We start from the raw sequence: 14,752 nt of genomic DNA, 5'->3' as shown, positions 1-14,752 counted from the left end.
TGGATTGATTGAGTATTTTATTACATCTTCCTGGGGTTTCCTTTACAGTAACCATGACGGAACCTGTTTTTGGATTGATTGAGTATTTTATTATCTTTACAGTAACCGTGACGGAACCTGTTTTTGGATTGATTGAGTATTTTATTACATCTTCCTGGGGTTTCCTTTACAGTAACCATGACGGAACCTGTTTTTGGATTGATTGAGTATTTTATTACATCTTCCTGGGGTTTCCTTTACAGTAACCATGACGGAACCTGTTTTTGGATTGATTGAGTATTTTATTACATCTTCCTGGGGTTTCCTTTACAGTAACCATGACGGAACCTGTTTTTGGATTGATTGAGTATTTTATTATCTTTACAGTAACCGTGACGGAACCTGTTTTTGGATTGATTGAGTATTTTATTACATCTTCCTGGGGTTTCCTTTACAGTAACCGTGACGGAACCTGTTTTTGGATTGATTGAGTATTTTATTATCTTTACAGTAACCGTGACGGAACCTGTTTTTGGATTGATTGAGTATTTTATTACATCTTCCTGGGGTTTCCTTTACAGTAACCGTGACGGAACCTGTTTTTGGATTGATTGAGTATTTTATTATCTTTACAGTAACCGTGACGGAACCTGTTTTTGGATTGATTGAGTATTTTATTACATCTTCCTGGGGTTTCCTTTACAGTAACCGTGACGGAACCTGTTTTTGGATTGATTGAGTATTTTATTATCTTTACAGTAACCGTGACGGAACCTGTTTTTGGATTGATTGAGTATTTTATTACATCTTCCTGGGGTTTCCTTTACAGTAACCATGACGGAACCTGTTTTTGGATTGATTGAGTATTTTATTACATCTTCCTGGGGTTTCCTTTACAGTAACCATGACGGAACCTGTTTTTGGATTGATTGAGTATTTTATTACATCTTCCTGGGGTTTCCTTTACAGTAACCATGACGGAACCTGTTTTTGGATTGATTGAGTATTTTATTATCTTTACAGTAACCGTGACGGAACCTGTTTTTGGATTGATTGAGTATTTTATTACATCTTCCTGGGGTTTCCTTTACAGTAACCGTGACGGAACCTGTTTTTGGATTGATTGAGTATTTTATTATCTTTACAGTAACCGTGACGGAACCTGTTTTTGGATTGATTGAGTATTTTATTACATCTTCCTGGGGTTTCCTTTACAGTAACCGTGACGGAACCTGTTTTTGGATTGATTGAGTATTTTATTATCTTTACAGTAACCGTGACGGAACCTGTTTTTGGATTGATTGAGTATTTTATTACATCTTCCTGGGGTTTCCTTTACAGTAACCGTGACGGAACCTGTTTTTGGATTGATTGAGTATTTTATTATCTTTACAGTAACCGTGACGGAACCTGTTTTTGGATTGATTGAGTATTTTATTACATCTTCCTGGGGTTTCCTTTACAGTAACCGTGACGGAACCTGTTTTTGGATTGATTGAGTATTTTATTATCTTTACAGTAACCGTGACGGAACCTGTTTTTGGATTGATTGAGTATTTTATTACATCTTCCTGGGGTTTCCTTTACAGTAACCGTGACGGAACCTGTTTTTGGATTGATTGAGTATTTTATTATCTTTACAGTAACCGTGACGGAACCTGTTTTTGGATTGATTGAGTATTTTATTACATCTTCCTGGGGTTTCCTTTACAGTAACCGTGACGGAACCTGTTTTTGGATTGATTGAGTATTTTATTACATCTTCCTGGGGTTTCCTTTACAGTAACCGTGACGGAACCTGTTTTTGGATTGATTGAGTATTTTATTATCTTTACAGTAACCGTGACGGAACCTGTTTTTGGATTGATTGAGTATTTTATTACATCTTCCTGGGGTTTCCTTTACAGTAACCGTGACGGAACCTGTTTTTGGATTGATTGAGTATTTTATTATCTTTACAGTAACCGTGACGGAACCTGTTTTTGGATTGATTGAGTATTTTATTACATCTTCCTGGGGTTTCCTTTACAGTAACCGTGACGGAACCTGTTTTTGGATTGATTGAGTATTTTATTATCTTTACAGTAACCGTGACGGAACCTGTTTTTGGATTGATTGAGTATTTTATTACATCTTCCTGGGGTTTCCTTTACAGTAACCGTGACGGAACCTGTTTTTGGATTGATTGAGTATTTTATTACATCTTCCTGGGGTTTCCTTTACAGTAACCGTGACGGAACCTGTTTTTGGATTGATTGAGTATTTTATTATCTTTACAGTAACCGTGACGGAACCTGTTTTTGGATTGATTGAGTATTTTATTACATCTTCCTGGGGTTTCCTTTACAGTAACCGTGACGGAACCTGTTTTTGGATTGATTGAGTATTTTATTACATCTTCCTGGGGTTTCCTTTACAGTAACCGTGACGGAACCTGTTTTTGGATTGATTGAGTATTTTATTAGACACAAATGGAGAACAGTACAAGTATAGTATTTCTGAATCTAAGTACCCCCTTTACCCAACGACAAAAATGTCCTAAAACTGCAATTAAAACCATAACCAGTGGTACAGTATATCAGCTATGATAACCCCCATTTTCAAGAATATAACATCACAAAAAATAAGAAAGGGAGTGAGAGTTTCAAACAGTGCCTCCTGAGATTTATTTTCAACATAGATTTATTTTATTTTTTATTTTTTATTCTGTGTATTATGGAGCACCCCCACCCTAAGTTTTTCACAGTGCATGTACTTGTGTAGCGTCACGGCCGCGTGATTCAAAATAACGGCGCAGTTCGGCCAGTGGAGACGCCCCTCTCGTTCCGCTTGCCTCTGATTGGCCCGTGGCGGCACCCGGGTGGGGACGCTGTCATCTCTGTCAGGCACGTAGCGCGTTACTTTATTAACCCGACACGTTATAAGTTATCTTGAGTATGACAGTAGTTCGGGTTTTAATGTTAAAGTAAAGGCGAATTCGAATAAGCTTTAGGGAAATGCTGAGTATGAACGTTAATTCACATTTTATGGTTTCCTTAATTGTTTCCTACAGCCCATGTTTTATTACATTTTTGGCTGTTGTAAATAAACAGTTATGTCTTCTAAGTTATATCTGCATTTTCTAGTAGTGAACAAAACAAGACAGTATATTTTTTTATCTTTTCAAAGTGTGTTGTGAGCCGTTTTCACTCATTCTAATTTCTCTTTACGTACCATGCCAACCCATTAAAAAAACACCCAGCACAGAAGATAAATAAAATGAGAGGCCTTTCACAGTACAAGTGTCAAGTTTATTTTGAGCACAGCACAAAAGTGTCAGGTGCAGGCTTTAACAGTTAATGCGTGTGTGTTGTTAAGAGGGGCGTCTCTATAGAGTATAGGGGCGTCTCCACTGGCCGAACTGCGCCGTTATTTTGAATCACGCGTCGCGGCCGGGAGGCAAACCCGGGACCCCGATTTTCCAGGTATGTGCACTGACCAGTCAGCCAAAGTGCCAGGCACGTTGGCAAGAGCCAACGTGCATACCGTATAACCTACACTTGTACATCCTTGTGACAATAAACATCTTGAATCTTGAACACTGTGGCCATAACATTTCAGTCCAGTTTTCATATCAATAACTTACATTCAAACATCATTCAAACACATGCCAGTTGCCTGGTACCGAATTTGGATTGGCGACTATCAAGCTCACAACAAGTGTCTCCAAGTTTCATCATTATACATAACAGAAAATGTTTTTTCTCCTAATTCAATTGTAATGAATTATTTAACTATGAATAATATTATCAAGATTTATACTTCTATTTTCTTTTCGAGGGGCATCTTCTTGAGTACCCCCTGCAGTACCTCCGCGTACCCCCATTTGAGAAACACTGCAATAGACAATAGTAGGGTTGCAACGGTATGAGATTTTTAACACCGAAAATATCGTCCGTGTCAACACTGCGGTTATCGGTAACACCGTTTCAACCACCATTGCGTGTCTTGTCGTCTTGTGAGCATTCAGTAGCAGCCAATGCTACCTCAAGCTACAACAACAACAACAACCATCCGACCATATTAAAAATGCAGCTTTGTAAAAAAGCAACAACACTGTTAGTGTTACAACAGCCCTGCGTTTGGCTAATCGTTGTTTTTCCGCCTACTGCGCACTGTGACATTATAAAGCCACTACTAGTCTCCTGGAACGTGCCCTGCGAGTGGGGACGAGACATCATGCAGTCTGATGGGCTGTGCCTCGCCTCGTGGATGATCCGTTGATTCTGAATCTGTTCACAGCTCCCGGCCTCCTGCGATTGAGAACCGAATCCCATCATTCATGTAAAAGAGCTGTTCAAAAAAGCAGAATCGTTGGCGAACGCCACATCTCTACTGCGCTCCTCGGGGCAGAGCAGAGCAGAGCAGAGCAGCGGATGCGGTTTCTTTTTATTTAACGGTGTTATCGGTGTGCAAGTAAAGTACTCTGTGTTGTGCTCGCTCACCGGTAACACCGGTAACACCGAGTACCGTTGCAACCCCAGACAATAGTACAGTACAGTACAGTTAAACACCCTGCCTAAAAGGAACATCCCAAATAACACCTTTTACGGTCTTTTTCCCCCTCTCACCTGAACTCTCCACTAACATATTTGTCTCTGTCTTTAAACTGGAGGATGCTGGTCTTGTAGATCTTGATGGCTCTGCTCTCCCCACTGGCCGTGCTAGCATGGTACACGTTAGCCTGGGAACACACACACACACACACACACACACACACACACACACACACACACACACACCACAATGTTAAAAGCAGCGGGGAGCGAGTCTATAACAAATAGTGGAGTGGACCTGGGTAGCGAGAGGACCGAACTGCAAAGGGTTTTTGTACTGAGATGGAGTCATAAAAGCAACAGTGTCAACGTTGTTCTATGTGCCTTAGTGCTCTGATCAATGAATGCATCAAAGACATCAATCACTTTGACAGCTGTCAGTCAGAGGGGAGAGGGGGGTACCTGTAGGGCTGTCACAATATGGTATTTTACATGACAATTAATTGTCACTCAAATAATTGTGATTAACGATTTAATTGTGTTTTTGTTGTTGACAATTACATTTCGGTTTGGCTTGTAGGCTATGAAGTTGCACATGGCAACATGGAAATGGGACAGATCCATGTTCATGACATGACTATAGAGATACTGTGTACCACTTTGTGTGATTTTAAGGCAAACTCAATAGGAGCAGTGTCATAAAAATGTGTCTTGCAAGAATCGGCCTTGTGGTGGCGCTAGAAGAGGGCCATGTGAGAAATGAGGGGCGGAGGTTGTGGTTTGGCAGCCAAGGAGTGTGTGGGTAAAGTTTGGCATGGATAGGGGCAACGGTGGCGGAGATATGAGTAGGGCAAAAGTGTGACGTGACGGACAGACTGACTGACAGACAGTCGGTGGAGGTTTTGATAGTAATCATTCATTCATTCATTATTATTATATTATATATATTCATGATTAAAAGGTATAGTGATTAAAACCACACCTCCTTCCCAGTGCTGATACATCCGTTGATCTCAGAGATGATCCCTCTGTTCAGCATCTTGAAGAGGATCATACGAGTCCTGGGATCCAGAACCTAGGAAACAGCAAACCTTTCAGTTAAACATCTCTATCAGTCTATAATAATGTGTAATATTAAAATGTACACTTTTTAAAGTATAAAAAACTCAGCACAAAAAGAACGTTTATGATGTCCATTATATCTCCCCTTTAATAATTATCATTGATTCGTCACCTTTACAACGAGGTACAGCTTGTAAGCATTGGGCATATGTGGAATGAGCAACAAACGTGTGGGTAGCACCCCTCCAAAAATGGTCAAAATGGCCTGGCAGGCCTGCAATACTGTTCTTTTGGTGTTCACCTTTGTTGCTTGGAGCATTGAATGATTGCACTCTCCCACAGTAATAAGGAAAAGAAAAAACAACACATATTGGCAATTTTTACACTTTGTTCATTTTAAGCTCAGTGTCAGGGATGCCCAAAACGAGAGTAAATGCCAGCAGAACAGTATTGCAGGCCATTTTGGCAAGATTTTGGTTGGTGCTACCCACGTTTGGCTGTGTAGCTCATGCCTCGAATGCCTGATGCTTACAAGCTGTACCTCGTTGTAAAGGCGACGAATCAACGATAGAAATGATATAAAACACAATACAAATTGGTATTATTAAAGGGGAGATATAATGGACCGAAGTCAAGTTTCCTTTCTTTTTGTGCTGAGTTTATTATAAAGACTAAAGGTTGTGTTGAACTGTACCTGCTCCACCGTGGCTCGGTCCGATTTGTCCTTCACTCGATACCTGGAGACACCAGAGAACAATAATTAAGTGATCAATTAGTCACCATTTAGCACCAATAATAATCCATTTTCTCTACATGAAAAACACCTGAAGACTGTTTGTCATTTAGGCATAAGTCCGATTTGAAAAAAAGCCTTCAAAACCTAAGTCCAATTTGAAACCCAGTTTTTCTGGAAAACTCTGGAATTACTCATCCTCTGTAGCAGTTAGAAACAAAATTCTAACCCTGTTACAGATGTTGTCCAAAAATCATGCAGATCGGTACACAGTATCTCTGTAGCCGTTAAATGGAACGGGTATTTCTTACATTGATGCTCCTACATATTAGCATGCAAGCACCAGTTAAAGTTACTTTCCATCCCTCATATACTGTGTGCACAGTGCACATCCCATAACCCACACACTGCACATCATTTCGGAGCTCATATCTTTGAACGGGTAAGGGCTAGTGTACTGTAATACACAACAATGGGTTCCCCGCCTGAGGGGTAAAAACACAAAAAATGTGTTCCCGTCCATAATGATCTAGGTAGGGACACTACAAGACAAACACCTGAATGCTGACTCATAAGGCAAAGCTCTCTGTCTACCGAGCAATCTTCCTTCCTACTCTCACCTATGGTCATGAAGTGTGGGTCATGACCCAAGGTATGAGGTCTCCGGTACAAGCGAAATTAGTTTTTTCTCAGAAGGGTGGCTGGTATCTCCCTTAGAGATAGGGTGAAAAGTTCAGTCACCCGAGAGAGACTTGGAGTAGAACTGCTGCTCCTACACTTGGAAAGGAGTCAGCTTAGGTGGTTCGGGCATCTAGTACGGATGCCCCCCGAGCGCCTTCCTAGGAAGGTCCTCGATGCACGTCCCACTGGGAGGAGACCCCGTGGCAGACCAAAGACCAGATGGAAGGATTATTTCTCCATACTGGCCTGGGAACGCCTCGGGATCCCCCAGAAGGAAGCTGATAACGTTGCTCAGGGAAGGGAAGTCTGGAGCTCTCTGCTGGAACTATTGCCCCGTGACCCGACTACGGATAAGCGGTTGAAGATGGATGGATGGATGTTTGTACCTTAAAGCACATTCTATAAATCTGAGCATTACCCATCGTACACAACCACACAGATTATGGTTTGTGTGAGAAGAACAGAATGATAAAACCTACGTGTCTGCTTCCCTCTGTCTCTGAAGAACAGAATGATTAAACCTACGTGTCTGCTTCTCTCTGTCTCTGCATGGCTGTGACTTTGTTGATGACCGAGTCTGCATAGTTCAGTTTATCTGCAACACAAAACACATCAACAAACACAGATCAGTATTTCTACAACCATAAACATAAGTTCTACATCAGAGGTTCCCAAACTACTACCAGCTCCTAGATCTGCTATTTTCTACTCAAGCTTGTAGATCCGGTGTTTTTATGTGTACTATGTTAGAGAATATTTTGAAATAATAACGAAATAACGAATTTTAGGAAATGCCCCGTATATTTTAGGAAATGCCCCGTATCTTTTAGGAAATACCTGTAGGCCTATATTGTAATTGTCAATTTTCATGTTTTTATTTATTTATTCATTTATTTCGTAAAGCCCTGCTTCATCATAGGAGACTGTGGCACAAAACCAGTGAAAGTAGCAGATCTACAAGCACACAACGCCTCACGGTGCGAGGCGTTGTGTCCAAACACATTTTTGGACACTGCTCCTACAGATTTGGCCCAAAAGTCACGCAAAGCGGTACACAGTATGTCTACAGTCATGTCATCAACATGGATCTGTCCCATTTCACATATTCCCTCCTGATTGGCTTCCATTGCCTTCTAAAGTTTGTGTATGCGACCTGACGGTCCCTTATCTCCCGATTAGGGAGTCTTACTGGTTTAGTTTGAGTTTTACCCAGGTTAATCTTGTGTTCATATTTCATAGTTTTACCAGGTTAATGTGTTCATATTTCATAGTTTTACCAGGTTAATGTGTTCATATTTCATAGTTTTACCAGGTTAATGTGTTCATATTTCATAGTTTTACCAGGTTAATGTGTTCATATTTCATAGTTTTACCAGGTTAATGTGTTCATATTTCATAGTTTTACCAGGTTAATGTGTTCATATTTATAGTTTTACCAGGTTAATGTGTTCATATTTCATAGTTTTACCAGGTTAATGTGTTCATATTTCATAGTTTTACCAGGTTAATGTGTTCATATTTCATAGTTTTACCAGGTTAATGTGTTCATATTTCATAGTTTTACCAGGTTAATGTGTTCATATTTCATAGTTTTACCAGGTTAATGTGTTCATATTTCATAGTTTTACCAGGTTAATGTGTTCATATTTCATAATTTTACCCAGGTTAATCTTGTGTTCATATTTCCTCAGAGCTTTGTCGTTTGGAGTCGATGACTTCCCGGCGTTGATGGAGGGTTTCTGAAACAAATAAAGTCACAGTTCATAATTAGAGTGATATAATGATAAATGATATAATGATAAATGATATAATGATAAATGATATAATGATAAATGATATAATGATAAATGATATAATGATAAGTGATATAATGATAAATGATATAATGATAAATGATATAATGATAAATGATATAATGATAAATGATATAATGATAAGTGATATAATGATAAGTGATATAATGATAAATGATATAATGATAAATGATATAATGATAAATGATATAATGATAAATGATATAATGATAAATGCAACCATAAAAATGAAATAGTTATGTATAATACATAGGACCACAATGGAAACATAACAAAAAAATGGTGTTATCCTTTTAGCCCAAGTATTACTGCACTGTACTTGTGATGGTTATGTCTTTGACTAATACATTATTCAATCAATCAATCAATCAATCAATCAAGTATATCATAATAAAACGTGTTGCTGTTCCTTGGATGCATCAGAAACTATCTGAGTGATGTTCAACATGAGTGATGTTCAACATTGTAATGCTTCATTCAACATGTACCTTTAGATGAACACATGAGTGATGTTCAACATGAGTGATGTTCAACATGAGTGATGTTCAACATGAGTGATGTTCAACATGAGTGATGTTCAACATGAGTGACGTTCAACATGAGTGACGTTCAACATGAGTGACGTTCAACATGAGTGACGTTCAACATGAGTGACGTTCAACATGAGTGACGTTCAACATGAGTGACGTTCAACATGAGTGATGTTCAACATGAGTGATGTTCAACATGAGTGACGTTCAACATGAGTGACGTTCAACATGAGTGACGTTCAACATGAGTGATGTTCAACATGAGTGATGTTCAACATGAGTGATGTTCAACATGAGTGACGTTCAACATGAGTGACGTTCAACATGAGTGACGTTCAACATGAGTGACGTTCAACATGAGTGACGTTCAACATGAGTGATGTTCAACATGAGTGATGTTCAACATGAGTGACGTTCAACATGAGTGACGTTCAACATGAGTGACGTTCAACATGAGTGACGTTCAACATGAGTGACGTTCAACATGAGTGATGTTCAACATGAGTGATGTTCAACATGAGTGATGTTCAACATGAGTGATGTTCAACATGAGTGATGTTCAACATGAGTGATGTTCAACATGAGTGACGTTCAACATGAGTGACGTTCAACATGAGTGACGTTCAACATGAGTGACGTTCAACATGAGTGACGTTCAACATGAGTGACGTTCAACATGAGTGATGTTCAACATGAGTGATGTTCAACATGAGTGATGTTCAACATGAGTGATGTTCAACATGAGTGATGTTCAACATGAGTGACGTTCAACATGAGTGACGTTCAACATGAGTGATGTTCAACATGAGTGACGTTCAACATGAGTGACGTTCAACATGAGTGATGTTCAACATGAGTGATGTTCAACATGAGTGATGTTCAACATGAGTGATGTTCAACATGAGTGATGTTCAACATGAGTGACGTTCAACATGAGTGACGTTCAACATGAGTGATGTTCAACATGAGTGACGTTCAACATGAGTGATGTTCAACATGAGTGATGTTCAACATGAGTGATGTTCAACATGAGTGATGTTCAACATGAGTGATGTTCAACATTGTAATGCTTCATTCAACATGTACCTTTAGATGAACACATGCAGTGATTTAATGTAAATATTAAATAAAGCAGTGTAATAAAGAAATGAATGAATGTGTGTTATGAGTCAGACCAGCTCTGTTATGATCCCATTTAGGCCTAAAATTATTCAATGCTTTAACCATTGAAAAATAACAGATCTACATCTGATTCTTTTTTTTTTTTTTTTACTCTTTGAATATCTTTTTAAAAGCGAACATTTGTTACTAAAATATTTGCTTCTGGGTGGTCCCTGGAACAATGTATGTAATTTTGGGGATCCTTGACATGACAAGGTTTGAGGACCACTGATCTGGACTGAAGGATATAGAAGACATTTATAGAATTGGGTCAAAAATATTCAAAGACTTTTGTGATCTGCTGTTGTTTAAAGCATTAAAGGCCAACTTTGTTTTTTTTACAAGGGTTCATATTTTAGATTGTAATTAGAGAAAAGAAAAGATGAGTGTTAAAAGTTTTCATTTGCTTCTTTCTGTTGTTTTAGCCATTTTAATGACTTTGATTTCAGTGGGTGGGGGCATGCGTGTGGTTAAATAAGTATTTTTAGACACAATAAGCCCATTCCCAAGATGAACCGCAATCCTTCATAGGCAGATGTTACTTATGGGGGCTGGTAGTGTTACTGTAAAGAAATCACCAGCTTATTTTGTCTAAAAAGACATCTTTAGCCACTTGTACGAATGCCCCCACCCACTGAAACTCACTTTTTCTTTTCTCTAAATACAATCTAAAATATGAACCCTTGTTGTAAAAAAACAAAGTTGTCCTTTAAGTAATGATTGTGTAATGAACCAGACCTGTGTGTTGAGTCCAGCTCTGCTGGGTTTCATGGAGTTAATTAATAAAGTAATAAATTATGTTATGAATCATGTTATTAATTAATACAGTAATACATGATGTTATGAATCATGTTATTAATGAATACAGTAATAAATGATGTAATAAACAGACCTGTGTGTTGAGTCCAGCTCTGCTGGGTTTCATGGAGTGACCTCTGGTTTCACTCCAACCCCAGTCCTCGTCTTCATCACCCTCATCTTCATCATACTCTTCATCATCATAGTCCTCCTCCTCCTCCTCTGGATGCTGATTGGTCGATGCAGGCTGTAAGGTGACACCGTTTACCTGCTGCTCCAACACACACACACCCACACTGCACACACACACACGCACGCACACACACACACGCACGCACGCACGCACGCACGCACGCACAGACAAAATAAGGTTTAGTGTTGAAGAGTCCTTGAGCAAGACTCTGAACCCCTAACTGCTCCTGATGAGCAGGTTGGTGCCAAGCATGGTTTCCTCTGACATCACTGTATGAATGTGTGTGTGAATGGATGAATGTAATGAATGTGTGTGTGAATGGGTGAATGGAATGTAATGAATGTGTGTGTGAATGGATGAATGGAATGCACAGTCATGCAAATAGTGATATATAAATGCACCATTTACTTACAAACACACAGAAAGAAATAATGGTGTAACATTTTGAAACCGTTTGTAAATATTCTCTTAGGCCACAGACACACAGTTAAGCACGTGTCATGTCCTATACCTGGGGGAGGTGGGGGGGGGGGAGGAACAGCGTCCAATTCATTCCCTACTCTGAACATAATAGTGTTTTATACTTACTACGTGATAATATTTGAATGTTTTTAATGCTGCTTTATATGTTGATGGATTGAATACCAAGGATCCCAATGGAAACAAGAACACAAGGACCTTTGTGGGGTGTTCCTTTTAGCCAGGGGGTTTGACTCAACTTGTTCTACATTGTTGTCTAATAAAATATTCAATATTCACATTTATACATTCGTGCACATCATGGACAGCTTAATGTCAATAGCACCCCCTGATGGAATACTTTACCACTGTAACCCCAGCATCCATAAGTATTCCTGGGGGAACATGAAATAGTCGATCTACAAGCTCATATAACTACATTTACAAAGTAGTCATGGAAGTGGTTAAATGGACAACAAAACATTAACATGAATCCAACATAGGAAAGATGATGTGTAGAAAAAAATACATAAATGTACAAAACATCTATGAAATCTAATGACCTGAAACACTTTTGATTTTATACAATATGTGGTAGAGAGAGACACACACAAACACACAGAGAGAGAGAGAGAGAGAGAGAGAGAGAGAGAGAGAGAGAGAGAGAGAGAGAGAGAGAATATCATACTTTTATTTTTTAATCTCACCTGTCAGTCTCATCTGCATCATCAAACTGTCCCGGGATGACGTCAGCCATGGACACCATGACGTAATCCTAGCTGTCGCTTAAATGTATGACGTAAATGTAACTAAATTAACTTTATATGACCAAATAAAGACAGATTAATGTGAGATAAACTCCACACACACACTGCAGCTCAACGTGTTGTGTGTAAACACTTCCGGGTCACGCCCCCTGCTACGGAGAGCGTTGAGGCTCAGAAACAGAGCGAAGCGCGGAACAGCGCTGCCCTCTGCTGGGTGCACTGTGGAACTACAATGTAACGACATGAAGAAAAATATAAAATGTTTTATTATTTTTCCATCATTTAAACGATTCAAACCTTTTACCCTTGATTTGAAACATAGCAAATACTTCGTTATCTTCATTTTGTTCAGCTTTATTTAAAACTAAAGTCTCCAGTATCAAATTAAATGTGTTTTTAGTTAATAACAGTTAATAAGTGTGTATTACAGTTTACTATACAGTTTAGGCATTTATTATTGTGCAGTTGAGGGGTTTTCAACCTTTTATAAGTCAAACCCACCATGAGTCAGACTGGTCAAAGCCCACACAGGCCTACATAACAACAACATATTGTATAAAAGAAATGAATAAAGGCGGCGTTACAACAAGTCTAAAAATTAAGGAATCACACAGGAAACGGGCGAAACTGATCACTAAGTTATGTTTTTACAGTATATGAATATGTTACTATTACTGTTTTAGTTAAAGGCTAATGGTAAAATAATGTGTTTAGTTCATAATTACAGGCTGATGCTGAATTATGTTGGTTTTCAGTTAATAGAACATTTAACTGCTTTCAACATAGAAACCTCTCTTTTCAGAATGAAAAATAAAGAATACTGAAGTTATAAGTTCTGAATGAAATGATTGTCAGGCTCACGTGAAGCCCTGGAAGAACAAGACGAAAAGAAAACCAGCAGTCGTGGTTCTGCTTCAACCTGGTTTATTGGTGTCCTCCATATTTGCCCTTCGCGTCTACATAAACGTTTATATTTCAAATATAAAGTACTTATCGCCAGGCCACGGATGTTATGATAGTGTACCGTCCCACAGAAGTACCCGTATCGTCCGTATTGTTTTAATAACATGTATTTTAATCCGATCTGCGGCCTTGTTCTAAAACACGTTATAATGTATCAGAGTGCAGTACACCTCCCAACCGATAGGGTCACGAAGTTGAAAGCAGACAGAAATGGCCCCAGATCGGATTAAAATGCATTTTATTAAAACATACAGAAGATACGGATATTTTTACGGGTCCGTACAATATCATAACATCTGTAAACTGAGAGAAAGTACTTATTTGACATATGAACGTTTATGTAGACGTGAGGGGCAAATATGGAGGAATGGCATTAAAAACCATGAATCAGACCCATGACTGAAGAGAGAGACGATCGTCATGTGTTGTTTTTTCAAACAGCGTTCCGGGGACCATCAGTGGTCCTTGAGCAGGTTCCAGGTGGTCCCCAGCTAAATGATGGAGAGTTGGCAACCAAATGGACCCTTATAATAAGGGTTCCTTTGGTTAAATAAGGGCCTTAGTTGTTTAACTCTTGAGAGCGTAATAAAATGAAACCAAATGGACCCTTATAATAAGGGTTCCTTTGGTTAAATAAGGGCCTTAGTTGTTTAACTCTTGAGAGCGTAATAAAATGAAACCAAATGGACCCGTACGGGTCCATTTGGTTTCATCTTATTATGCTCTTAAGAGTTAAATTATTGTCAAACACCTGAATTAATCATTTTACCAGAAGTCTACACAATTAGAGAATGTAGAAGATATTTTTTGTATCAATGTCTTCTATCAATGTTTGCCTGTTATCTCTCCTATGGTACCATTAGTGGGCAAAATGTCATCCAATGATAAGAACATATTCTAGATGTTGGTGTGAGAGGTAAAATGTCAACAAATGGTGGTTCTGTGGATCAAATGTTGAATAGTTAATGGACCTTGATGATAAATAATGGACCTTGATGATAAATAATGGACCTTGATGATAAATAATGGACCTTGATGATAAATAATGGACCTTGATGATAAATAATGGACCTCTAC

The 14,752-nt window shown here is 38.8% G+C and overlaps 1 protein-coding gene across 2 annotated transcripts in view; it reads right to left on the bottom strand.

The window, feature by feature from the left end:
- riok1 (RIO kinase 1 (yeast)) overlaps positions 1-12,801 on the bottom strand; it is a 39,383-nt gene extending 26,582 nt beyond the window's left edge. For both annotated transcript variants that reach the window (XM_080725322.1, XM_080725323.1), the window contains exons 1-7: positions 12,653-12,801; positions 11,388-11,589; positions 8,651-8,729; positions 7,516-7,585; positions 6,271-6,313; positions 5,497-5,589; positions 4,590-4,702 (exon numbers count right to left, since the gene is read on the bottom strand). In XM_080725322.1, coding sequence (XP_080581448.1) covers positions 4,590-4,702; positions 5,497-5,589; positions 6,271-6,313; positions 7,516-7,585; positions 8,651-8,729; positions 11,388-11,589; positions 12,653-12,711 — 659 coding nt within the window. In that variant the 5' untranslated portion in view covers positions 12,712-12,801. The remainder of the gene's footprint in view (positions 1-4,589; positions 4,703-5,496; positions 5,590-6,270; positions 6,314-7,515; positions 7,586-8,650; positions 8,730-11,387; positions 11,590-12,652) is intronic.
- Between the last annotated feature and the right edge of the window lie 1,951 nt (positions 12,802-14,752).

The sequence above is a fragment of the Nannobrachium achirus genome (genome assembly GCF_963921795.1).
Source record: "Nannobrachium achirus genome assembly, chromosome: 5".
Taxonomy (NCBI): domain Eukaryota; kingdom Metazoa; phylum Chordata; class Actinopteri; order Myctophiformes; family Myctophidae; genus Nannobrachium; species Nannobrachium achirus.
The sequence above is the reverse complement of the archived record's forward strand: the minus strand, read 5'-3'. Positions and strand labels throughout refer to the sequence as shown.